The sequence below is a fragment of the Sus scrofa genome, chromosome 7 (assembly GCF_054392235.1).
Source record: "Sus scrofa isolate SSC_HxYL_T2T_F1_AM1 chromosome 7, Sscrofa_HxYL_maternal_Yorkshire_Landrace_v2.0, whole genome shotgun sequence".
NCBI lineage: Eukaryota > Metazoa > Chordata > Mammalia > Artiodactyla > Suidae > Sus > Sus scrofa.
In genome coordinates, this window is record NC_139389.1 from 65,724,958 (window position 1) to 65,749,485 (window position 24,528).

Below are 24,528 nucleotides of genomic sequence, written 5' to 3' on the forward strand. Positions count from 1 at the left end.
TTGCATCTGCTAACCCCGAACTCCCAGTCCTTCCCTCCCTCTTGGCAACCACAAGACTGTTCTCTATATCTGTGAGCCTGTTTTTGTTGTGTAGATATATTGACTTGCGTTGGATTTTAGATTCCACATATAAGGGATACCACATGACATTTGTCTTTCTCTGACTTCTTTCACTTACTATGAGAATCTCTAGTTGCATCCATGTTGCTGCAAGTGGCATTATTTCATTCTTTTTTTTATGGCTGATAGTATTGCATTGCATAGTCATTGGTCATTTTGATTATCCTACTTCCACTAGGCTGTAGAGGGTCCCTGACAGCTTGGGGGTATCCAAAGGAGGGGAGTCACCAGAAACTGGTCCTGAGCTGAAGGATCAGGGTTGTTTATCCGGGAGAAAGGAGGACTTGGGTGAGTCAGTCACGGCGGCCATTCTGCAGGGCTGCCTGAGGCTGAAGGGAACAGAGCTTGCAAGTGGTGGGGGTGCTGAGTTTACCTTAGCATCCAAAAGTGCTTTTCACTCATCTGTAGGGTGTGGCTGTCCCTAGATAGAGGGACCGCATGGAAAGGAAGTGGGAGGGATGCAGCAGAGGTTGGATGGGAGGTGGGCTTGGTGACCTCTGTGTCCCAGGGCCCCCTCCCAAACCTGAGACTCTGACTGGTGGAGCTCGTGGCCCTCTGGGAAGGCAGATGGGCCTCAGTGATGAGGGTGGTGCCTTGGACGGGGGCGGGGAGGCCAGCACACAGATGTACTTCTTGCTTGGAGAGGAAGGATCATTGTAAACTGTCCAAGGAACTGGAATGGAAGAATCCATTCAACGGAGCTGGGAAGGGGAAGAAGGAGATAGTTCATGGCTGGGACTGAGTATCCCGGCCAAGCCACTTCCCCTGTCTGTGCCTCCGTTTCCCTCTTGCAGGATGGGACACTTATGTCCACCTCCCAAGTGTTGGGGACCCAGACCAGAACCAGCCCCCCTCAGTCTTCACAGGCAAGGTGCCAGCTCCAATTAGAGGCTCTTACCACAGAAATTCAGTGTGGCTGCACCCCCTGTCTGCCTATCTAGCTAGTTGGGGTTTCAGCCTTTCAGGATTCTAAATCTGGGTTCCTGAGCAGACTGTGGGTCCCCAAAGCCAGCCACAGAAACTGGCCTGGCCTTGAGGTGCAGGAGCAGAGGCCCTCTCTGGGCTGAAACTTGCCTGGGAAACATCTGCTGTGACCATGAGGCCCCAGGATGGCTATTTTGAGCTTTCCTGTGGCCAGTGAGACTGTGATGTCTACAAATAGCTGTTTTGGACAGTGACACCTTCCGCAGAGTGGCCAGGTCCTCCACAAGCAGAGGAGAGCTATGATGCAGTGTGTGGGGAAGACTGCCTGCATGTGTGTGCACACATGTGCATGTATGGACATGTGTGTGTGCCCAGGAGAACATGTGTGTGTGTGTGTGTGTGCACACCTGTGAACACATGCATGTGTCTTGGTGTGTGTGTGTTGGACCAGGTGGCTTCCTGAGGCCTTGTCGCTGACACAGGCCCCACTGTGACCCCAGGCACAACTTGGCTATAGCCCTGACATGAGGGGTGTCTCATTCCCTCATTTCCAGTCCCTGCCAGGCACATCCTCCATCTGAACGAGGAGCACAGGAAGCAAGGTGGGGGTGCAGAGGCCCCGTGTGCCTGCGTGTGTGGCCATGACTAAATTTGGAGTGTGTGTTCACCTGTGTGCAGAGGCTCATGGCAGGGGGGGTGGCACTTGGGAGAGGTGTGTGAAGGCCTTGTGTGTGCAAGTATGAGCAGTAGGAACCTTTTAGCGTGTACTTCTGCGCATGGGTGGAACTCTGTGCGCATGTGTACACGGAGCATGATGGCTGTGAGCGGGTACAGGGGCGCATGCGTGCGTGCAGGCTGGGCGTCCCCAGCTAGAGATGAAGTCTGGACAGGTCAGTAGCGAGAGGCTACGATGGCACATCCGTGCCTTGGGCTCCCCGCTTTCTGCTCTGAGTGCTGGTTGTGAAAGAGCAGGTCCTGGGAGAGGGGGGTCTTGGTGCCACCCCCTTCAGAGCCAGTAGGGGATGCTGGGCCTCATCCCAGGGACACCCGTCCTCTTGGCCTAGGGGAGTGTCCCGAGGCCACAGCCCCACGCTCAGAGCTTCGTGTCCCCCGCAGTTCGAAGCTGTCATGGACCGTGTCCAGAAGAGTAAGCTGTCCCTCTACAAGAAGGCCATGGAGGTGAGTGCCAGGGCCTTGGGCCTGGGGGTGGCAGGGCTCAGGGTGTGGATCCCAGGAGCCCTGGGCGGGCACAAGGGACAGGGCTGGCCTCAGGCCTCTGTCCAGCAACAGGCACAGTGGGGCTGTGCTGGGTCCACCTGCCCTTGGGAGCTCCTCCTGATGGGCAGGTAATTGGTCCCGACAGTGGTCCCCTGGGTCATCCATGCTGGAGCTGGGGACTTGGGGGGATGAAAGGAGTGGGGACCTCTGAACTGTCTCCTAGGACAGAGTAAGGAGGAAAAAAATGGCTCTACAGGAGAGGACGGCATGTGCAGAGGCTGCCCCTGTGACAGTGCAGGGCGTTTTCAGGGCCCTGCTGGTAGTTTGATGTGACCACGCCCCTGAAGAGGCCAGGGCCACAGGCAGGGCTACCCTGTCCCCACTGGGAAGGGGCCTGGGCACACGATGCCCTTCTCCATCTCCATTCTGGACCCCCAGTCCCTGTCTGTGGTGAGGAAGCCCCTGTTCCATCCACACCCCTCAGCGGGTAGAAGAGAGGCTGAGCTCAGAAACCTCCCTCTGGGGCCTCTACGTCATGTGTCTGTGTCCCCGCCCCCCAGTCCAAGAAGACGTATGAGCAGAAGTGCCGGGATGCTGACGACGCGGAGCAGATCTTTGAGCGCATTAGTGCCAATGGGCAACAGAAGCAGGTGGAGAAGGTGCGTTGAGCCACTGAAGTCACCTGGTGTCCCTGGGCTGAGACAGGGCGGGAGTCAGGGCAGGGGTGACACAGACCGTTAAGGCAAGGTGTGCATCTGGAACACGCTGGCTGCTCCCCTCTCTCTGAACCTCCATTTCCCCATCTGTGAAATGGGTTTCCTGGAATCTCAGGGTCTAGATGGCGTCAGCTCGATCCACTTTGCCATGTCCAGGCTGCACTCAAGGTCCTTCCTCGGAGCAGGCCCAGAGCTCACAGGGCCATGAGAGCAGATGCTAACCCTCACATGACCCTTGGGAGAGGGGCTCGGTAGGCCCATGTCACAGAGAGGAAATGGGCCCAGAGAAGGCGAGGAAGCAGCAGAGAAAGCACCCCCACCCGGAGTGGCCAGGCCCCAGCCCTTGTCGGCTCTGACCTCTAGGCCAGAACGGGATGTGGGAGCCTCCCGGGCCTGAGAACGCGTTTGCCCTTGTCCCGGACAGGAAAGCCAAGGCCCAGAGAGGGCAGGGGCCTGCGGGCGAGTTGGTGGCAGCGAGTCAGGACCAGAGCCCAAGCCCCAGGCAGTGGGTTCTGCAGTGGTCGTGGGGCCCCAGGTCGTTTCTTGCTCTAAGTCTCAGCATCTAGTTTTCACATCTGAGCTGCAGGTTTCTGGTTTATTCCTTTTTCATCAGAACCACCCTGTGGGCCCGTGGGGAGAGGCTGGAGTTAAACGAGGGAACTTGCCCATATGTGGCTCCTTAGTGTCCCGCTGGGTGGCCGGGGAGGCTGTGACAGGTCCCCTCTGAGATGCCCAGGGAGGCCGGGGACCCGGGGGCTGGGGCCTCAGCGCTGCTTTTCTGCTGTCTCCTCAGAGCCAGAACAAGGCCAAGCAGTGCAAGGACTCCGCCATGGAGGCAGGTACGTGGAAGGGCCCCTCCTCAGCCCAGGGGGTGGGGTGGCCCCACCACACACGCACATCCTTCACCCCAGGGACACTGTCACTTGCTCATCACTCTCACTTCCACATTTATGTGAGTAAAACAAAAACATTCATTTTCTTGCATTTGCCAGGACGGTTCTTGGTGGTTTGCACGTTTGAACTACTCCACACCACAACAGTGATCCCTGTCTTGATCCCCCTTTTTAACAGATGAGGAAACTCTGGTGGCACAGAGAGGTTAAGTAACTTGCTCAAGGTCACAGAGCGAGGAAGTGGTGATAACTGCAAATAGAAGCCCTCGGCTCCAGGGCCCAGGGCCCGGACAGCCACAGTCGAGGGAGATAGGCTCCCTCTCCTCGCACACACCGCTCTCGTACCCACAGGTGTTCAGATATGCACACAGCCTTCTCAGGGCCTGTCTCCTCTATCTTTCTCCTGATGTCAGAAGCCCCCCACACCTCTTGTCTCTGCTGGCACAATTCCTAGGACAGAGCGTCTCCTTGCTCTCTTTCCCTGGGAAGCTCTCCCTTCTGGTGGCACTGCCTTTCCCAGGACCCAGCTTCTCCCTTGGCTGGGGGACAGAGGTCATGGCCTAAGCCCCCCTGGCTTCCCAGCCCCACAGCTCCTGATGCCCCTTCCATCCCTCCTTGTGTGCTGCCCTCGCTGAGCCTCAGTTTCCCATCTGGAAAGTGAGATGGTGGGAGCTGAGATGGCGAGAGGCCTGACTCTGACTTTGGGTGTACAAGGCTCTGCCCCAGCCCCAGGCCGCCGGAGCACAGCGGGGAGCTGAGTCACCTGAGAAGAGCGGGACCAGCATGGTGGTGGCCCTGCCGAGTGTGCCAATGGGTGCGGGCAGCCAGGGCGGGTCTCCAGTGGGAGGCAGGCACCCAGGCAGGGGCGGCCTCCCTGAGGACCCCCTGTGCTTCCAGAGCGGGTGTACAGGCAGAACATCGAGCAGCTGGAGAAGGTGCGGGGCGAGTGGGAACAGGAGCATCGGACCACCTGCGAGGTGAGTGACCCCCAGGCATGGAGCCTCTTGCTCAGCTACATCGCGGGAGCCACCACCCCTGCTCTGGCTGCTTCAGGGGGAGATGAGGCAGTGGGGGGGGGGGGAAGGCATTGCTCCTTCATTCCCTCACTCATCCACTCATCCCACAGGCCCTGTGCAGGGGCCCTTCTTGCAGACAGTCATCCTTTGCCCCTTTTGGCTGAAACCAAAACTGAGGCGCACGCAGACCCTGTAGCTTGCCTGGGCTCTGCTGAGGGCAGCAGCCTCAGGATTCAGGGTCCAGGGCTCCCTGTACACCACGCCCCAGAGCTGCGGTGGGGCCTGGAGGAAGGGCTGGGGGCAGGAATCCCACAGGCTGCACCCTTCCCAGAAGCCTCAGGGGCTGGCAGAGGTGGGGGTGGGGCTCTCCAGGAAGAATCCTTCCTTTAGACTTGGCTCTCAGCAGAGGGGGTCTGGCCTGGCCCAGCCCGGTAGCACCCCCCGCCCCAGCTTCTCCCCTTGCTCCCCCCAGGCCTTCCAGCTGCAAGAGTTTGACCGGCTGACCATCCTCCGCAATGCCCTGTGGGTGCACTGCAACCAGCTCTCCATGCAGTGCGTCAAGGATGACGAGGTGTGGGCCGAGGGCAGGGAGGGGAGGGGGTGAGTGGGGGTGTGAGGGGAGGGCAACCTCTGGGCAACAGCGCACCCAGGGCCATCTGAGCCATCTGCACACCTAGTCCTCTGTGGTCCGAGCCCTGGCCCCAGCGGCCTCAGACCTCAGCATTGAGCCTCTGCCCTGGGGCCCCGAGGACAGGGAGTCAGCAGGCACAGGGCCACAGCCTCTGCCCAGAAGACTGCTTTGCAGGGACCCTGGCGTCTGCTCACCCTGCTCCCTCTGCCGGGTTTGGGAAGGCAGGTGGACTTAGCTGCTCAGGTCTGCAGATAAGCTGTGGTACCCAGGGTTGTTCTGCTCCAGGCCTGGTGCTTGCAGGAGCCAAGGTCCAGTCCCTCCTCTGCCCCCAGACACCTCAAGTGTGCCCTGGTTCCCCCCTGACTGAGCTCGACATGTCGGATGTGTCCTCCTCAGCAGAGAGGGCCTGCCACCTCCCCCCGGCCCCCTGGGCCTGGACTTCTGCTGACGCAGCCCTGGAGCCATGGACCCTCTCTCGAGGCAGCCCGGACTCCCTGACGCCAACTGCTGTCCCCTGCCTGACCCCTTCTGCCCATGGGGGGTGGAGTTTTGGGGTTTTCTCCACAAGTGACTTGAGCCCACCTGGTGGCCTCCTCATGGCAGAGGAAGGGGTGTGGGCTCTGAATCGTCTCATACTGGATCCAAAGCCCAGCACACTGAACTCCTGCTCTGTGACCTTGGGCAAGTCACCCTTCTCGGAGTTTCCTCATCTATAAAGTGAGCAAGTCGCATCTACCTCAGAGTGAGGTAAATCCCTTGCAAAGGAACTGGCACACAGTAGGTGTTCAAAAGCCAGGAGAAGCTGCCAGCCAGCGCTCTAACCCTCCAGCCTCTGCTCTTTCCCACCCCCAGCTCTACGAAGAGGTGCGGGTGACACTGGAAGGCTGCAGCGTGGACGCTGACATTGACGGCTTCATCCAGGCCAAGAGCACGGGCACCGAGCCCCCAGGTGAGGGCAGCCTGCAGGCAGCACAGCCTCTGGGCCCAGGCCCGCCTTCCCTGCAAGGCCTGGCCTGGGTTCTCTGAGCTTCGGGCCCAGACAGAGCTGGGGTGGCTCACAGCTCCCTTCTGGGTGAAGGAGCAGACCCGAGAGAGAGCTTAGGGACAGCAATCCCCTGTCCTCTGAGAAGATGAGCAGGGCCAAAGAACCCTGGACACAGAACGGGGAGATAAGGAGCCTCCTCTGCACCCAGCCTGTTTGCCCCACTAAATCTTGAGTCTGGAATATTCGTTCTTGGCGGTACCCACCGTGGGATCTTGCATGGGAAGTGAGAGGGGGGCCCCCTCGTCAGGCACAAGGCAGGCTGGGGCATAGGCCAGGAAGGTGGGGCCCCAGCCTGGGTCTCTGTCTGGGGAGAAGAAGGGGTGGGGAGTGGCACGTGTCCTGCCTGCCCTGCCCTCGCCACCCTGGGCCTCACAGGCCTGCTGTGGTCTGCAGCTCCGGTGCCCTACCAGAACTACTACGATCGGGAGATCTCCCCGTCATGTGGCAGCCCCGGTGTACAGCCATCCTGTGGTATGATAAAGAGGTGAGCCTCCGCATGATGCCAGCCAGCTGGGAACGAGGCTGGGCAGAGGGGGCAGGGCGGCCGGGAAGTGAGGCCAGCCTCTCCTCCTGCAGCTGGCTCTTCCGTATGTATTTATCGAGTATCTGTGGTGTGCCTGGTGCTGGGTGCTCTTTGGGGACAAGACAGGCTCAATCTAGCCTTGTGACACCCTCGGCCCAAGGGGACCTAGGCATTAAACAAATAATCCCCCCCACTTATTCACTGGCGACTGTGCTCAGAGTTCCGACGGCAGCTCCTTCGCCCTTGGGGGAGGCTGGAGCACAGAAGTCTTGGCGCCCCCGAGGCTCCGCAGGGAGCAGGTACTGAGATGTCTACAGGGTGAGGGTCCGGAGAGCACTGCTGGGGAGGGAAAAGCCACTGGGACCACCCTTTGGGGAGCCCTCCTGGTGAGGGGCACCCCATAAATCACCCGAGGGCCCCCTGCCTCATCCTCCCCCCAGCGCTCACCTGCTTTTCCTCTGTCCCCAGGTTCTCCGGGCTACTGCACGGAAGTCCCAAGAATGCTTCGCCAGCAGCTTCTGCGGGTAATTGGGGGGGCAGCTGTCACCCGGGGGGAAAGGGGGGGATGCCTACTTGGCACAGATGGACCCCCCAACGGTTGAGGTCGGGCAGAGGCTGAGCCAGGTCTGGGGAAGCTTCACGTCCGGGGGGCCTCCAGGGATCTGTTTTTTTGCTAAGAGGCGGGCACCAGGCCTCACCCTGCTCTCAGCCTCCACAGAGACCCTGACTCCCATCCCCGATCGGAATGAGGGTGTCTACGCTGCCATCAACGTGCAGGAGGTACCAGGACCCCCCACCCTGCCAGCCCAGGACTACAGGGCGCTCTATGACTACACAGCCCAGGTGAGCGTCCCCCGCTCCGTCCCCTCGCTAAGAGGGCGCTGGTAGCCCCGCGGTGGGAATATGCTGGGCGGAGGCCCTTAGAACAGCACCTGGCGTTTATGAGGGGGCCCAGCCCGTACCTGCTGAGTGAAAAGTGCTGAATGGCACGAGGCCCCGGGGCTGGTCACGCACACATGTCCAGGCAGCCGTGGGCATTGCACGGGCCCACGCTCATGTGCAGGCAGGCTGCCGGAGTCGGGGCTGCCTAAGGATGTGGTGTGAGGCTCGGGCTAGGCCCCCACGCGTGAGGCCCTTGTTCTCCATGACCCTGGGTGCCAGAACAAGCCATGGCCAGAGCGAGGCTTAGCTGTGCCGGGGTTGATCTTCTGAGGCCCACAAGGGGAGGATGAGTAAAAAGCCCCAGGACAGCTGTGCCCAGATCCTAGAGTCTAGTCTGTTCCTCGCTTTAAGGTGAGGGGTACAGAGCTGGACCTCAAACCTGCTGGGGCTGAGCGGCCCGGGGGAATGACGCTGTGCTTATATTGCAGTGGCAAGCGGAGGAGGGGGCACAGCAAACACACTTGCCCCTGACTTGCTGGGCTGCTGTGTCTACAGTGGGGACAGGGAGAGGGAGCAGCAGGAGGTAGAGCAGGAGAGAAGCCCCAGGTTGTGGGAGGCCCCCAGTGACAAACCAGAGGGGACAAGAGGCTGAGTCCCACAGGATACCCCGCATGCTACGTCTCCAAGGGCTGCCATAGCCCAGAGAATGGCCTGGTCTTGCAGCCCCAGGAGGCCAGCAGGTCTCAGCTCACAGCCCACCTGAGAGACAGGCTGGCACTTACTGCCCAGGTTGAGGGTAATGCCGGATCAGAGGCCCTCCCAGCGGGCACCTGCAGGCTGACGTGCTTTCACTCTCTTGCCCAGAATCCTGATGAGCTGGACATCACTGCAGGGGACATCCTGGAGGTCATCCTGGAAGGGGAGGATGGCTGGTGGACGGTACAACGGAACGGGCAGCGTGGCTTTGTCCCTGGCTCGTACCTGGAGAAGCTTTAAGGAAGGGGCAGTAGCCCACATCTGGACCTGCCCTGCCCATGGGGCCGGCAGTGCCCCCGTCAAGACGGAGCCTGCCCTCCCAGGAAGGGTGCCGGCCGCTCCTGGGCAGTCTTTTCCACAGGGAATAAAGGACTGCTTTTCCCCCTCTTTGCTCCCGTGTCCAAGTGCTCAATGTGGAGGAAGCAAAGGTGGGGAGAAGTCCAGGCGAGCAGAGCTTTCCGTGTGCAGTGTCATCACTGAGGCCCCAGCCTGGCTCTGTCCCAGGTGAGCTGGGAGTGGAGCGGTACCCTGGGAACTGCCAGGGAGACACATTCACAGTGGGCCATGGGGGAAGGTGGCAGGGGTCAGGGAGGAGGGGCTCGGGGGATCTGCGATGGGGAGACCGGGCTTCCTGGGGTCAGAGGGACTAGAGCAAGGCAGCAGCAGATGGGACACAAGGAAGAGCAGAGCATCGGGGATCATTCTGGGGATGAGCCGAGCTTTGTTCGGGGCAGGAAACAGGTGATGGGTGTGCCGAGGTGCAGGGGCGTTAAAGAGTCTGGGCAGGAGGCCTAGAGGCCTGTGGATGCAAGTGATACTCACTGTTTTCCAGACCCAGCTGGGCCTGGGGAAGCCATCGCTGCCCATCCGTGCAGGCTGACCCTGGGCACAGAGGTGGTCAGGCTCCTCTTTTGTTCTTGATGCTCCTTAGGGCTTTGTCTTTTTGGACCCAGGCCCCAGAAACAACTTCTGCTGCTGACCAAGGCCTGCCAAAGCCCTGTTCCAGCAGCACCAAAGGCCTTGGGAGCAGGGGCTAGGGAGAGAGACAGTGGGAACCAGCAGCTCCTGAGTCCAGCTCCCAGCCTGTGGGACCCCCAACACTCTGCCAGCACAACAGGCCAGCAGCCCACTCTGATCAGGGCAGGCCACAGGCCGGGGGCGGGGGGCGTGTTCTCCTCCACTGGGCACCTTGAGAGACTGTCACTGTCCTTGTAGACCATCTTTCTCTGGGACTGCTCATTTCTTTGCTTGCTCATTTTCACACCTTTGTGCCCCCGCCTCCCGAGCGAGCAGGAGGCGGAACGCCTCAGACACTGGCTTGACTCAGGAGCTCTTGACCAGGCTGAGGGGAACAGTCCAGAGAGTTGAGGACAGTACAGGAAATGTCCCATTGTGCAGAGTAGTCATGAGGCTTCTGGGAACAGCTGACCGAAAGAAGCCAAGGAAATGGGGAAACTGTTCCAGGAAAGGAAAGACAGGGGTTCCTTTCTGCTCCCGCCTGTGATGGCCTCACAGTGGGAAGGGACAGAGAAGGGAGGGAGGGACATCAGGAATCAGAGCTTGAGGAGACTCAGGGGGAATCTCGTCTAACCTCCTGCATGGCCCCTTCCCTGCCACTCCTGGGCACAGGGCACCGCAGGCAGTTCCAATAGCTCTGTGATGGGGGAGCTCATGGCACCCATGGAAGCCTGCTGTGGACCTGCAGCTCCCCACTGGTCCTGGCTCTGCCTGGCCAGCAGTCCACCTGGCGGCCAAACCAGGAACATTCCACGCAGTGAGGCAAACACCGGATGCCAGAGTAGCAGTCCTTTGACCAAGTTCTGCCCTAGGAAGGGGACTGTCCTTGTGTTTACCGCAGATGTCCGTCTCCGTGCCGTCATCTGCATCACGTGAGGAAAAAAAAGCAGGTCTGATTAAACAATACCAGCTAAGAAGAAGGCTGGGCTTTCTGTTTGGGGGAGGGAAAGTACCTTTGGATTGTGGCCTCTTACCCATGGTCTCAGGTGTGTGAGTCCCTCAAAAGTCTAGGGAGTTCCCGTCGTGGCTCAGTGGTTTACAAACCTGATGAGTATCCATGAGGATGTGGGTTCGATCCCTGGCCTCGCTCAGTGGGTTAAGGATCCAGCGTTGCCGTGAGCTGTGGTGCAGGTCGCAGACGTGGCTCGGATCCTGCGTTGCTGTGGCCGTGGCATAGGCCGCAGCTCTGATTTGACCCCTAGCCTGGGCACCTCCATATGCCTCAGGAGTGGCCATGAAAAAAAAAAAAAAAAAAGTCTACAAAGCAGTGCAAGGGTTGTTTCCACCTACCTCTGTTGGGGCCAGGCAGAGAGAAAAAGGCCCAGGGTAGCTCCCAGATACAAGGTAGGGTCCTGGACGCAGGTCTCCAGCTCCCCTCTGCTGGACTCCACCCACCACCGCTTGCACCAGAGAGTGGGCGGCAGATGGGGTGGGAAACCGCTTTTATGCCTCTGAAAAAACCAGACTGAGGCTTAAATCCTTAAAAAAAATTTTTTTTAAATAAAGCATATCCTGCAAGAGAACTGACCAAATGCCCACACCTGTCCCTAACACATCTGAGGTTTATAAAGAGGGACATCTGGAGCAAAAAATGTAAAGTGGTCCTTGGTCTTATGCTCCGCAAAGGAGAGACAGAGAAATCAGTGAACAAGACCTGACTATGGAGATGCTGGCCTGGGCCAGGCAGATACGAGAGCCATCAGAAGCAATCCCACCCAGGGGGTGCATTGATGACTTGTGTGTGACTGACATTGTATTTGAAAATGAGAGGGGGCCAAGATGGTGCCCTCAAAGCAGTCATTCAACCCCAGAAAGGGTACAGAGACACCGTGACCCCTCTGATAAAAGTAGACAGTGAGTAGGGCAAGAGTGGAGCCAAGAGACCAGCTATAGGGTGTCCACCAGAGATGCGGGTGGCCTGTCTGGGAAGAGCAGCACCCAGGCTGGAGAGTACTTCTGGAAGGAAGAGGGAAGCAGAGCAACAGCACTTGGTAACTTAAGGGATGTGAGACAGGACAGCGAAGAGTGGAAGGAAGAAGAAGAGCCATCTTCCTCTCGAGGTGGAGAAGGGGGAAGAGCAAAGGCTCAGAAGAGGCAGAACCACCAAGCAGACTGACCACTGGCATCGGGTCATAGATGGTCAGCCAAGAGGAAAGAAAAGAGGAGAAAGTTAGGTATCTGTGCTTTATTTATTCTTTGAAAATACCTTGTCATTTGATGGAGCACTCCGTTCAACTGCAAAGATTTTTTTTTTAAAAGCCTTGGCCTAGATATTTATCATTATCGCTGACAGGTGCGGCAGCATCCACAGCCCCTGAGGTGATGGGTAACAAGTGTTAGATGATAGAGCCTGCGCTCTAGTCACTCAGGCAGCCAGAGAATAGAACTGAAAGCAACTCTTGGGTCACAATTTATACCGGGAAAAGAGAAGCCCACGAATGAATCTAAGTCAGATTCATTGCCTCTGCAGCTTGCTCCATTCTCTGTGCACCAGGTCACAACTTCAGCAGGACGGAGAGCCTTCCGAGATGGTGCCAGATAAAGAGGGAGCTGGCGTGTGTGGAATGGGGTGTATACAAAACTACCATCCTCTTCCCGACAGAGGGCTGCTCACAGACAGACTGGAGCAGGAGGAAAAGCATGGCCTCTGAAATCAGAGCATTGGGGTCTGAGTCCATGGTCATGCCTCCTGTGTGGTCTTGGGCAAAATACAATTTCTCCGGACATCAGCATCATCAGTAAGATGGGTGCAAGGAGCCCCTGTGTCAGCTGCTATCCTTGTCAAGTTCGAAATTAGATATACATGCTATAAAAGCATGAGGTGACGGTTTTTAACAAAAAAGGCCCACCACCTCTGAACCTTGTCTATAATCAATTGCAGCTTTGGGCTGGGTATAGCATCCTCACCTGCTGTGCCCTCTGGAGAGCTGTGGTTATGTTGGTAATTCCTTCCCAGAGGTGACAGGGAGTAAAGAAGAAGAAAGCAACGCACCATTTGGCCAAACTGGACATGTGCACCACTGGGCTCTAACACTCAATTCCAACCACCCTCCTACAGCTCTTCCCGGGCCTGGCAAGCTCGGCACAGGGGCACCCGTTAGGCTCTGTCTGGCTGAACCAGGATATCTGCCTATTTCCCATCCTGCCTGTGAAGCAGCAGCGTAAGCCCAGAACAAGTTTGCCACCAGCAGGTGGGCACACCATCCTCAGTGCCCTCACATGTTTCTCAGGACCACAGGGAGGTGGCTTTTCAATAGTGCTCAATAAAGCCCTACTGGGAAGAAGGGAGGAGAAGGGCAGCCTCTAGTCCATTTCAAGTGCTATTCGCAGAGCTGACCTACTGGACCAGGCAGTGGTTCTCATCCTTGGCTGCTCAATGGAATCATCTAACAAGGTTTTTTTTTGTTTGTTTGTTTTTGTTTTTAAATGCTGATGCTGTGGTCCCACCTTGAACTGAATCTGATCCTCTGCCAGCTGAGCTTGAGCATAAGTACTTTAGACCTTCTGGTGATTCTAATACACAGCTGGGGTTGAGGACCTTTCTAGCTAATGGTTTCTTGTAATGGCACCATCATGACTAATTTCAGATACTGAGTGCCCACTAGGGCTAATATAGTGCTGGGGATGCATGTCCTGTAATTTCCACATGTGTTTACTTTCAGTGGGTAAGCGCCAGAGGCCAGGAGCTGTATATGAGTCAGTTTCCCCCATGATGAACCATGTACTTGACACTGTCCAAATGGATATTCAGATAGTAAACACAGGATATTTCTGCAGGGTACTGTACAGTGCCCTAGGGACATGCAGTAAAGTCACAGAGAACGTGCAAATTATTTTTAAGTACTGCAAGGATGCCGGCTATAAGAGCAAGTACCCAAAGAGTAGAGGCTCCTAGGCACCAACAGGAAGCAATCAGGAACTTTGCCCCATTCACAGCAGCAACAGACATTAAGTTTCATAGACGTTTCCTAAGTAAACTTAACTCTGCTAAGATCTATAAGAAAAAGCAGAGGAGTTCCTGTCATGGCGCAGTGGTTAACAAATCTGACTGGGAACCATGAGGTTGTGGGTTCGATCTCTGGCCTTGCTCAGTGGGTTAACGATCCGGCGTTGCCGTGAGCTGTGGTGTAGGTTGCAGACGTGGCTCGGATCCTGCATTGCTGTGGCTATGGCTGTGGCCAGTGGCCACAGCTCCGATTGGACCCCTAGCCTGGGAAACAACATATGCCATGAGAGCAGCCCAAGAAAATGGCAAAAAAAAAGTAAAAGCAGAAACAAAACAACCTATCAAACTGGCAGATGATAGAAATTGGAAATTCGGGAGATAAAAAAGGCTAAAACACCTTCAAAAACCATCCTGGCCTAGCTAAGAGGCAAAGACATACCTATTCTCACCTGCTGCGAGACTGGAAGAAAAGGTAAAAGCTGATGGTACCGAAACTGTCAAAAACAGATCAAGATGACAGAGTGGGAGGATGGGGAACCCACCTCCCCAAGGAACAAATCAAAAATACATCTACGTGAGGAACAAAGGTCACTGAAAACTAACTGGAGACCGGCAGGACGACTCCTACGTAAGCAAGGCTGTAAGAAGGATCCACAGAGAATTGGGAAGGAAGGAAGGGGAAGTGATCAAGTTGGGAGCCGTGCTCCTGAGAGGGCGCCCCGAAGGAGCAGAGCGAGTACACGGGTGGAGACGCTCCTGTCGACTGAGCAGTTCCAGCCACATGCCGGGTGCCCCAGCCCTAGGGTCCAACACCAGGAAAAGGAGATCCCTTGGCTGGTTTGCGGGCTGACCACCCTAACAGAAGGACCATAGGAAGCCTGCTCCGCTGGGAGGAGCGAGTGAACACAGGCCTACTTACTCCGGAAACAGGACAGAGGTCAGACTGAAACTACAGGTCTCTGACCAGTTTTCCATGACCGCCCCGGCACACGCCCTGGTGTGAGCTGAGCAACAGCTCTGGCCCCTCTTGCTTCACCAGGCAGCTTCACAGTGGGGCGAGCCCTGCCTTGGCTGTCTGTGAGGCACAAAGGCAGCCCAGATCCAGAGCAGTGTTTCAGCGAGGTGGGGGCAGCTAGGACAGGTACTTACACAGGCAGTGCACAGAGGCTGTCCACTGACTAGGCCAGAAGCCCACAGCCCATAGCCTGACCCACACCGAGTGCCCACACAGGCCCTGCATGCTCTGGGGTGCAGTTGCACACCAGGGTGAGCAGAGACAAAGGAGGCTCAGACCCAGAGATGGCATCTGAGCAGGGTGAGGGCAGTCATCACTGTTGCTCACACAGGCAGCACATCAGTGGCAGCTGGATCTCTGTGGCCCAAATGCCAGAGCCTGCACCCACGCCCACACCAAGTGCCCACACCAGCCCCTCCTGCCCAAGCCCTGCTTCCCTCTGGGGTGAGGGTGCCGGTGATGGGGGTGGAGCTAGCTCTGACCTGCTCATTAGGGCTTCTGCTGGGACCCAACCCCTTTCCTGGTAGAGCAGTGACAGCTGCTGAGAAAAAGGGAAGTCATACCTCACACCTGGCTTTGGCCCTAGCGCTTCTAGCTGCAGCGCCACCTTCTACCAAGGTGAAAGCTGCCATCACACCCTGGAGAGAGATGTGACTTTTGTTCACATCAGATCCAGGCCACTGGGTCATAGTAGACTGTATAGCGTTGCCCCCGCACAAAGACACCCCTTCAAGTCTGCAGCAGGTAACTGTTTCACCTAATTTCACAGAGATAGAGAAAGCTAAGCCAAACGAGAAGATGGAGCAGTTTGTTTCAATTGGAAGAAGAAGAGAAAGCCTCTGGAAAAAAACAGCTAATGAAATATATAAACCATTTACCAGATAAAGAGTTCAAAGTATTAGTGAAGTTCCCCAGTGCTGCAGCAGGTTAAGGATTCAGCATTGTCTCTGCTGTGGCTTTGGTTGCAGTTGTGGTGTGGGTTCGGTCCCTGGCCCCAGAAATCTGCATGCTGTGGGCACAGCCAAAAAAAAAAAAAAAAGAGTTCAAAGCATTAATAATAAGAATGCTAACTGACTGGAATTTTAACAAGGGGCTAAAAAATACAAAAAAGAACCAGTAAGAAATGAAGAGTGCAATAACAGAAATGAATAATACCCCAGAAGGGATTAAGAGCAGACTAGGTGATACAGAAGAATGCAAAAGAGAGCTGGAAGATAGAAAAATGAAAATCACCCAGTCATAACAACAAAAAGAAAAACAAATTAAAAATGAGAACCATTTAAGGCATCTCAGAGACAACGTCAAGTATACAACACCTGCATTATAAGGGCCCCAGAAGGAGAAGAAAGAAAAGGGTCAAAAATGTATTTGATGAGATTATGGCCAAACACTTCCCAAACCTGAAGAAGGAAATAGATACTCAGACACAGGAAGCACAGAGGGTCCCAGACAAGATGAACCCAATAGACCCACACGAAAACATTCCATAATTAAAATGGCAAGAGTTAAAGAAAGAATCCTAAACAGAACAGGAGAAAAATAAAGGGTCACATACAAGGAAACTCTCATAAGGCTATCAGCTGATTTTTCTGTAGAAAGCTTACAGGCCAGACAGGAGTGTCATGAAATATTCCAAGTGCTGAAAGGGACAAACCTGCAACCTAGGATATTCTACCCAGGATTATCATTCAGAATTAAAGGAGAGCTAAAGAACTTCTCAGACAGGCACAAACTAAGAGTTCATCAATATTAAACCAACCCTAAAAGAAATGTAAAATGATCTTCTCTAAATGGAAAGGCAGAGCCTATAATACGTACCTGTAGGAAAGGAGAAATCCCACTAGCAAAGGCAAATATATAGTAAAGTGGAGGATCAACCATTTAAATAAGCTAGTACAAAGATTAAAAAAACAAAAAAAATTGTAAAATCAACTATAATAACCAGTAAAGGGATAAATACAAAGATGCAAAATATGACATTGTAAACATAAAATGTGGGGAAGGGGAGTAAAAACCGCACATCTTTTGAAATGTGTTTAAACTTAAATGACACAGGCAGATATACTGGTCAGAATTATATAAACCTCATGGTAACCACAAACCAAAAACCTACAACAAACACATGAAACTAGAGAAAAAGGGACACAAGCATGCGTATGCACAAGCATACAGCTAAAGAAACTAAAAGAAGAAATAGCTCCTTCCTCCTTCCCTCCCTCCCTCCCTCCCTTTTTAGGGTCACACCTGTGGCATATGGAAGTTCCCAGGCTAGGGGTCAAATTGTAGCTGCAGTTGCCTGGGTTCCTGAGTCCTGGGCAAAGCAGAGACTCCCTAAGAATCTGGGTCAGACCTACCTACGACAGATCATGGAGGAACTCCAGGGACAACAGTGGCTCATTGTGGGGGAAGAACTTTGGAGGCAAAGGTCTCAGTAATAATCACCAGCATTAACTCCCCTGGAGGTGGCCATTTTGGAAAAATCTGGTCCACCCATCAGGGCTGAGAAGCCCCAGGCCAAATAACAAACCAAGTGGGAACACAGCCCCACCCATCAGCAAACACAATGCCTAAAAACTTCCTAGGCACACAGCCAGCAAACAGACTGCCTAAAGACCTCCTAGGCACAGAGCCTCTCTAATCACACCCAGAGACAAAGCCCCACCACCCTCCAGAGGGATAAGAATCAGCTCCACCTACCAGTGGGCAGACACCAGTCCCTCCATCAGGAAGCCTGCAGCAAGTCCCCGTACCAACTTCAGCCACAAGGGGGGCACACATCAGAAGCAAGAGAAGCTACAAGCCTATTGCCTGCAATAAGGAGACCACACAAAATAATCTACACAAAATGAAAAGGCAGAGAATTACGACTCAGATAAAGGAACAAGAAAAAAACCCAGAAAAACAACTAAGTGATCTGGACATAAGCAACCTTCATGAAAAAGACTTCAGACTAATGATATTAAAGACGATTCAAGATCTTGGAAATAAACTTGAGGCAAAGACTGATAAATTAAAAGAAACACTGAACAAAGAAATAGAAGATTTAAAGATTAAGCAAGCAGAAGTGCAAAATACAATAACTGAAATAAAAAAATTCACTAGGAATTCCCATCGTGGCACAGCGGAAACGAGTCCAACTAGGAACAATGAGGTTGGGGGGTTGATCCCTGGCCTCCCTCAGTGGGTTAAGGATCCGGCATTGCCAGATGAGCTGTGGTGTAGGTTGCAGACACGGCTCAGATCCCATGTTGCTGTGGCTCTGGTGTAGGCTGGCAGCAACAGCTCTGATTAGACCCCAGCCTGGGAACCTCCATACACTGCAGGTGCAGCCCTAAAAAGACAAAAAACAAAAAACAAAAAACAAAAAAAAAAAATCACTAGAAGGAAACAAGAGCAGAATACAAGAGACAGAAGAATGAATAATCGAGGTGGAAGACAGACTGGTGGAAATCACTGACACAGAGCAGAAAAGAGAAAAAAGACTGAAAAGAAGACAATCTAGGAGAACTCTGGGACAACTATGAATGTACCAACATCTGCATTATAGGGGTGCCAGAGGGAGAAGAGAGAGAGAAATGGCCAGAGAAACTATTTGAAGAGATAATAGCCAAAAACCTGCCTAACAGGGGAAAGGATCACTCACTCAAATCCAGGAAGTACAAAACAAACCCAAGAAGGAACACTCCAAGTCACATATTAATCAAACTGACCAAAATTAAAGACAAAGAGAAAATACTGAAAGCAGATAGGGAAAAGAAACATACAAGGGAACCCTGTTAAGGTTAGCAGCTGATTTTTTTTTCAGCAGAAACTCTGCAGGCCAGAAGGGAGTGGCACAATATACTTAAACTGATGAAAGGAAAAAAACTTCCAGCCAAGATTACTCTACCCAGCAAGGCTCTCATTCAGATTTGAAAAAGAAATCAAAAGCTTTACAGATAAGCAAAAGTTAATTCAGCACCACTAAACCAGCTTTACAACAAATACTGAAGGAGCTTTTCTAGGTGGAAAAGACAAGACCACAACTAGAAGCTAAAAAATTACAAATGACAAGGCTCCCTGGTAGAGGCACACATATAATAAAGGTAGGAAATCATCCACAGACAAATATGCTACCCAAACCAGAAATCATGAGAAGAGCATGGTACAAATGCAGGATAATGGAGATGTATTTACAATGAAGAGACCAACAACTTAAAACGAGATTGTATACATACAGACTTCTATAGCAAAACTTCATGGTAACTGCAAACCAAAAATCTACAATCGATAACACATACAAATAAGAAAATGCAATCCAAACACAATAATAAGACAGTCATCAAACCACAAAAGAGAACAAGAGAAGGGAAGAAATAAGACCAACCAAAAACAAATCCAAAACAATTTTAAAAAAGGCAATAAGAACATACATATCAATAATTAGTTTAAATGTAAATGGACTAAATGTCCCACCCAAAAGACACAGACTGGCTGAATGGATACCTAAACAAGACCCATACATATGCTGTCCTCAAGAGACCCATTCACTTCTAGGGACACATATAAACTGAAAGTGAGAGGATGGAAGAAAATATTCCATGCAAATGGGAATCAAAAGAAAGCTGGAGTAGCAATACTCATACCAGACAAAATAGACCTTAAAATAAAGAATATTTTAAGAGACAAGGAAGGACATTACATAATGATCAAAGGATCAATCCAAGAAGAAAATTTAACAATTGTAAATATATATGCACCCAACATAGGATCAGCTCAGTATATAAGGCAACTGCTAACAGCCCTATAAGGAGAAATCGACAATAACACAATAATAGTGGGAGACTTTTTGACATCCCACTTAAGGCAATGACAGATCCTCCAGATAGAAAATTAACAAGGAAACACAGGCCTTAAATGATGCATTAGACCAGACGGACTTAATAGATATTTATAGAATATTCCATCCAAAAGCAGCAGAACACACATTCTTTCAAATGCACTGGAACATTCTCTAGGATAGATCACATTCTGGGCCACAAATTAAGCCTCAGGAAATTTAAGAAAACTGAAATCATATCAAGCATCTTTTCTGGCCACACAACGCTATACAACTAGAAATCAACAAGAAAAAAACTTCAAAAAACACAAACATGTGGAGACTAAAAGACATGCTACTAAACAACCAATGGATCATTGAAGAAAACAAAGAGGAAGTTAAAAAATACCTAAAAAAGCAAATGATGACAAAGACCTAACAATCCAAAACATATGGGATGCAGCAAAAGCAGTTCCAAGAGGGAAATTTATACCAATACAAGACCACCCCAGGAAACAAGAAAAATCTCAAACAACTAAATTTACATTTAAAGCAACTAGAGAAAGAACAGACAAAACCCAAAGCTAGCAGAAGGAAAGAAATCATAAGGATTAGAGCTGAAATGAAATAGAAACCAAGAAAACCATCAATGAAACTAAAAGCTGGTTTTTTGAAAAGATCAACAAAATTGATAAACCTTTAGCCAGACTCATCAAGAGAAAAAGAGGACTGGGAGTTCCCTTCGTGGCTCAGTGGTTCATGAATCCAACTAGGAACCATGAGGTTGCGGGTTCAACCCCTGCCCTTGCTCAGTGGGTTAAAGGATCCAGCGTTGCCGTGAGCTGTGGTGTAGGTTGCAGACGCAGCTCGGATCCCAGCTCTGGTGTAGGCTGGCAGCTACAGCTCCGATTCGCCCCCTAGCGTGGGAACCTCCATATGCCGGTGGGAACGGCCGAAGAAATGGCAAAAAGACCAAAAAAAAAAAAAAAGAAAAAGTTTCCTGTTAAAAAAAAAAAAGAAAGAAAAAAGAGGACTCAAGTCAGTAAAACTAGAAATGAAAAAGAAGTGAGAACAAACATCACAGAAATACAAAGGATCATAAGAGACTACTACAAGCCACTATGTACCAATAAAACAGACAAACTAGAAGAAATGGACAAATTCTTAAAAAAGTACAATCTTCCAAAACTAAACCAAGAAGAAATAGAAAAGGTGAATGGACCAATCAGAAGTACTGAAATTGAAACTGTGATTAAGAAACTTCCAACAGGAGTTCCCGTCGTGGCGCAGTGGTTAACGAATCCGACTAGGAACCATGAGGTTGCGGGTTCGGTCCCTGCCCTTGCTCAGTGGGTTAAGGATCCGGCGTTGCCGTGAGCTGTGGTGTAGGTTGCAGACGCGGCTCAGATCCTGCTTTGCTGTGGCTCTGGTGTAGGCCAGTGGCTACAGCTCCGATTGGATCCCTAGCCTGGGAACCTCCATATGCCGTGGGAGCGGCCCAAGAAATAGCAAAAAGCCAAAAAAAATTAAAAAAAAAAAAAAAAAAAAAAGAAACTTCCAACAGGGACTTCCTATTGTGGCACAGTGGAAACAAATCCATCTAGTAGACATGAAGATGCAGGTTCGATCCCTGGCCTTGCTCAATGGGTTACCGATCTGTCATTGCCATGAACTGTGGTGTAGGCTGCAGATGTGGCTCAGATCTGGCATTGCTGTGGCTGTGGTGTAGGCCAGTAGCTACAGCTCTAATTTGACTCCTAGCCTGGGAACCCCCATATGCCAAGGGTATGGCCCTAAAAAAGACAAAAAAAAAAAAATTAGGTTCTGATGACAGTTGTACAACTATAAATATAATAAAATTCACTGAATTAAAAAAATAAAGATCAGAGAGGAAACAGAGACCAAAACAATGGAAAACAAAGAAAAGAATGAACAAACAAAATAGAAAAGATGAATGAAACCAAGAGCTGTTTTTTAAAAAAGATAACAAAAACTGAAAGATCTTTAGCCAGGCTCATCAGGAAAAAAAAAGAGGATCCAGTAAACAAAATAAGGAAGTGGAGAAATAAGAATCAATATCACAGAGATTAAAAAAATTCTAAGAGAATTCTATGAACAATTATATGCCAACCAAGTTGGACATCATAGGAGAAATGGACCAGTTTTCTAGAAATACACAATTTTCTAATACCCAAAATATCAACAAGGCTGTAGGGAAATACAGAACTTCATGTTCTGCTTGGGGGAATCTAAGTTGGTATGACTTTCCTAAAGAGCAAGTGGATGTATCTTTGAAATTTTTAAATGTGACTTTTGGTTCAAAGAAAATCACTACCAGGAATCTATACTTGAGTTCATGCAAAAATGTACACCATGGGGTGATGAAAATGCACTGGAACTAGATAGAGGGGATGGTCGAACAACACTGTGAACATACTAAATGCCACTTAATTGTTCACTTTAAAGTGTTAATTTTATTCTGTGTGAAATTCACCTCAATAATGTTTTTCAAAATTTTGTTGTTGTTGTTCTTTTCTGGGGCTGCACCTGCAGCATATGGAGGTTCCCAGGCTAAGGGTCTAATCCGAGCTGTAGCTGCTGCTGGCCTACACCACAGCCACAGCAACAAGGGATCCGAGACGTGTCTGCAACCTACACCACAGCCCATGGCAACGCCAGATCCTTAACCCACTGAGCAAGGCCAGGGATCGAACCCACAACCTCATGGTTCCTAGTTGGATTTGTTAACCACTGAGCCATGACGGGAGCTCCAGGTTTTTCAAAATTAAAAAAAATAAATTCTAAATGCCTGACAGTATGTGTACAAGGATGTTCACTGCAGTGAGGTTGGAATCACTAAGTGTCTGTCCACACTGTATATTGGTTAATCATGGTACTACTATATCCATGCAGCAAACAAAGAGCAATGACAAATTCTATAGTCTTATACAGGTAAAAGTACACATTTTGTTGTGAAGAAAAAACGCCTTATAGAACAGAATTCATCTAATACAAAAAGCAAAGCCCAAAACCATGACTAAGTCTGCTTTTGTATATATACAGAAAACGGTTTAGAAGAATCACACCACTGCTATATTTGCTTACCTGTGGACGCTTTTTCCTTATAGATGTCTTTATGGTATACATTTTTTAAAGCATTGTTACTTTTGTTAAACAAATTAGAAACAACTTTTAAAAGGCAGGAAGAGAGCTCTGATAGGATGAGAAGCAAAGATACCCAGTAGCAATTAGAAGAGCTAGCGCCAGCGACCAGGGCTCCTTGGAGAAATAATGATTCCGGGGCTGGGGCGATACTAGATGAACCTAGATTGTCTTGTTATGTCAGAAATTACAGAACTGTTTAAAAAAAAAAAAAAATGTTGGACCTATGCGACAACTTAAAAGGGCTCCTACTGGTCAAATCTGGAACTATTCGAGAACCAAAAGCAAAACAAAAAACAAAAGAATAATGAATTACAGACTATTGAAAAAAGAAGACTCCTGTGAGTTCCCTAGTGGCCTAGTAGTTAAGGATTCAGCATTACTGCTGTCTGTGGCTTGGGTTCAATCCCTGGCCCAGGAACTTCCACATGACATGGGTGTGGCCTAAAAAGAAAAAAGAAAAAGAAAAAAGGAGAATCCATCAGTTCAGAATAAATATAAGTAAGAGATATAAAAATAAGTAACTGGGTCCTACTGCATCTAGCACAGGAAACTACATCCAATCTTCTGGGATAAACCATGATGGAAGGTAATATAAGAAAAGGAATGTGGGTCACTTTGCTGTACAGCAGAAACTGGCACAACAATGTAAATCAACTACATTTTTTTTTTTTTTGTCTTTTTGCTATTTCTTTGGGCCGCTCCCACGGCATATGGAGGTTCCCAGGCTAGGGGTCCAATCGGAGCTGTAGCCACCGGCCTACGCCAGAGCCACAGCAACTTGGGATCCGAGCCACGTCTGCGACCTACACCACAGCTCACGGCAACGCCGGATCCTTAACCCACTGAGCAAGGGCAGGGACCGAACCCGCAACCTCATGGTTCCTAGTCGGATTCGTTAACCACTGCGCCACAACGGCTACTCCGATCAACTACATTTTAATGAAAAAAAAATGTAAGTTAAAAAAAAAAAAAAAAACTGGGGGAGAAGGGAGGGAGGGAAGGCAGACTGGTAAAAGAGGAAGAAGGAGCACTGAACTGGAAACAGTATTTCACAATACTGTAAAGAAGGAATCTAAAAAACGATTATAGGAAAGACTGAATCAGGCCAGAGTCAGCACTATTTGCTAAATCTAGGGAGAAGTCTAGGACAGAGCAGGATATTTGTGTGGTCTTGCAGGACATCTCCAGAGACTGCTTGAGTTGGAAGGGGAGAAACAGTAACCATACCATGGAGAAAGTGGAAGCCGTCCTGACCAGGTGTGCTGGGTGTTTCTTTGTTGCCTCTTAGCTCCAAACTTGCCTTCTTCCTCTCCCTTCCTGGCTACACTGAAGCTGGGATTCTGCGAGCTCCATTTCTCTTTTACCAGCTGGCCAAGAAGGGCCTCTGAAAGGGATGGCAAGACTGCAAGAGATCATTTTTGTTTCAATTTGGCCTGGGTCCCAGTAGCATTCTTCACGGCGACTGCTCTCTGCTCTCGCGGGTAGGCAGGCACCTCCACGGAGTTGATTTGCAGCACAGGGCAGGCAGCACGTTCCTGTCAGAGGTTTGACTCTTGGGCTTCCTTTGATCCTCAGGATGCTGTGTTCTACTCAGCTGCTTTAGAGCTCTTTTTACCCTTTTAGTAGTTAATTAACTACCTCTTTGAGAGTTAACAATTATTTATATGTTAAAGTTTCCTATTTACTCCCCCCCCCCCACGCTGGACCCTGAATGAGACACCAGGTGATCAAAACTAAGATCACCACTGAGGGGCAGAGGACACTGTGTTCCCTGAGAGGACGTATGACACAAGTGGTGGTCCAGCCACCTGGAACACAAAACTTAATCTAATCAGGTGAAACATCAGATAACCCCCAAATGAG

General features: G+C 51.2%; 1 protein-coding gene and 1 long non-coding RNA gene across 10 annotated transcripts in view; one reads left to right on the forward strand and one right to left on the reverse strand.

The window, feature by feature from the left end:
- The window catches only part of PSTPIP1 (proline-serine-threonine phosphatase interacting protein 1), a 44,838-nt gene extending 35,727 nt beyond the window's left edge, over positions 1-9,111 (forward strand). For 2 of the 3 annotated variants that reach the window (XM_021097991.2, NM_001244186.1), the window contains exons 6-15: positions 2,161-2,223; positions 2,823-2,921; positions 3,772-3,817; positions 4,769-4,848; positions 5,360-5,458; positions 6,371-6,467; positions 6,957-7,047; positions 7,555-7,610; positions 7,796-7,929; positions 8,833-9,111. In XM_021097991.2, coding sequence (XP_020953650.1) covers positions 2,161-2,223; positions 2,823-2,921; positions 3,772-3,817; positions 4,769-4,848; positions 5,360-5,458; positions 6,371-6,467; positions 6,957-7,047; positions 7,555-7,610; positions 7,796-7,929; positions 8,833-8,964 — 897 coding nt within the window. In that variant the 3' untranslated portion in view covers positions 8,965-9,111. The remainder of the gene's footprint in view (positions 1-2,160; positions 2,224-2,822; positions 2,922-3,771; positions 3,818-4,768; positions 4,849-5,359; positions 5,459-6,370; positions 6,468-6,956; positions 7,048-7,554; positions 7,611-7,795; positions 7,930-8,832) is intronic. The other variant, XM_005656277.4, reaches the window with a different exon arrangement.
- Positions 81-24,236, reverse strand: LOC146401638 (uncharacterized). Of its 7 annotated transcripts, XR_014810519.1 has the most exons (6): positions 17,400-19,119; positions 11,032-11,192; positions 9,547-10,604; positions 8,751-8,880; positions 7,534-7,604; positions 81-2,958 (listed from the first exon to the last, which is right to left on the reverse strand). It is a non-coding gene; the product is annotated as an uncharacterized LOC146401638 (long non-coding RNA). The 7 variants fall into 7 exon arrangements; XR_014810520.1 differs by lacking the exons at positions 11,032-11,192; positions 17,400-19,119 and adding an exon at positions 23,893-24,236; XR_014810521.1 differs by lacking the exons at positions 11,032-11,192; positions 17,400-19,119 and adding an exon at positions 15,581-15,711.
- Between the last annotated feature and the right edge of the window lie 292 nt (positions 24,237-24,528).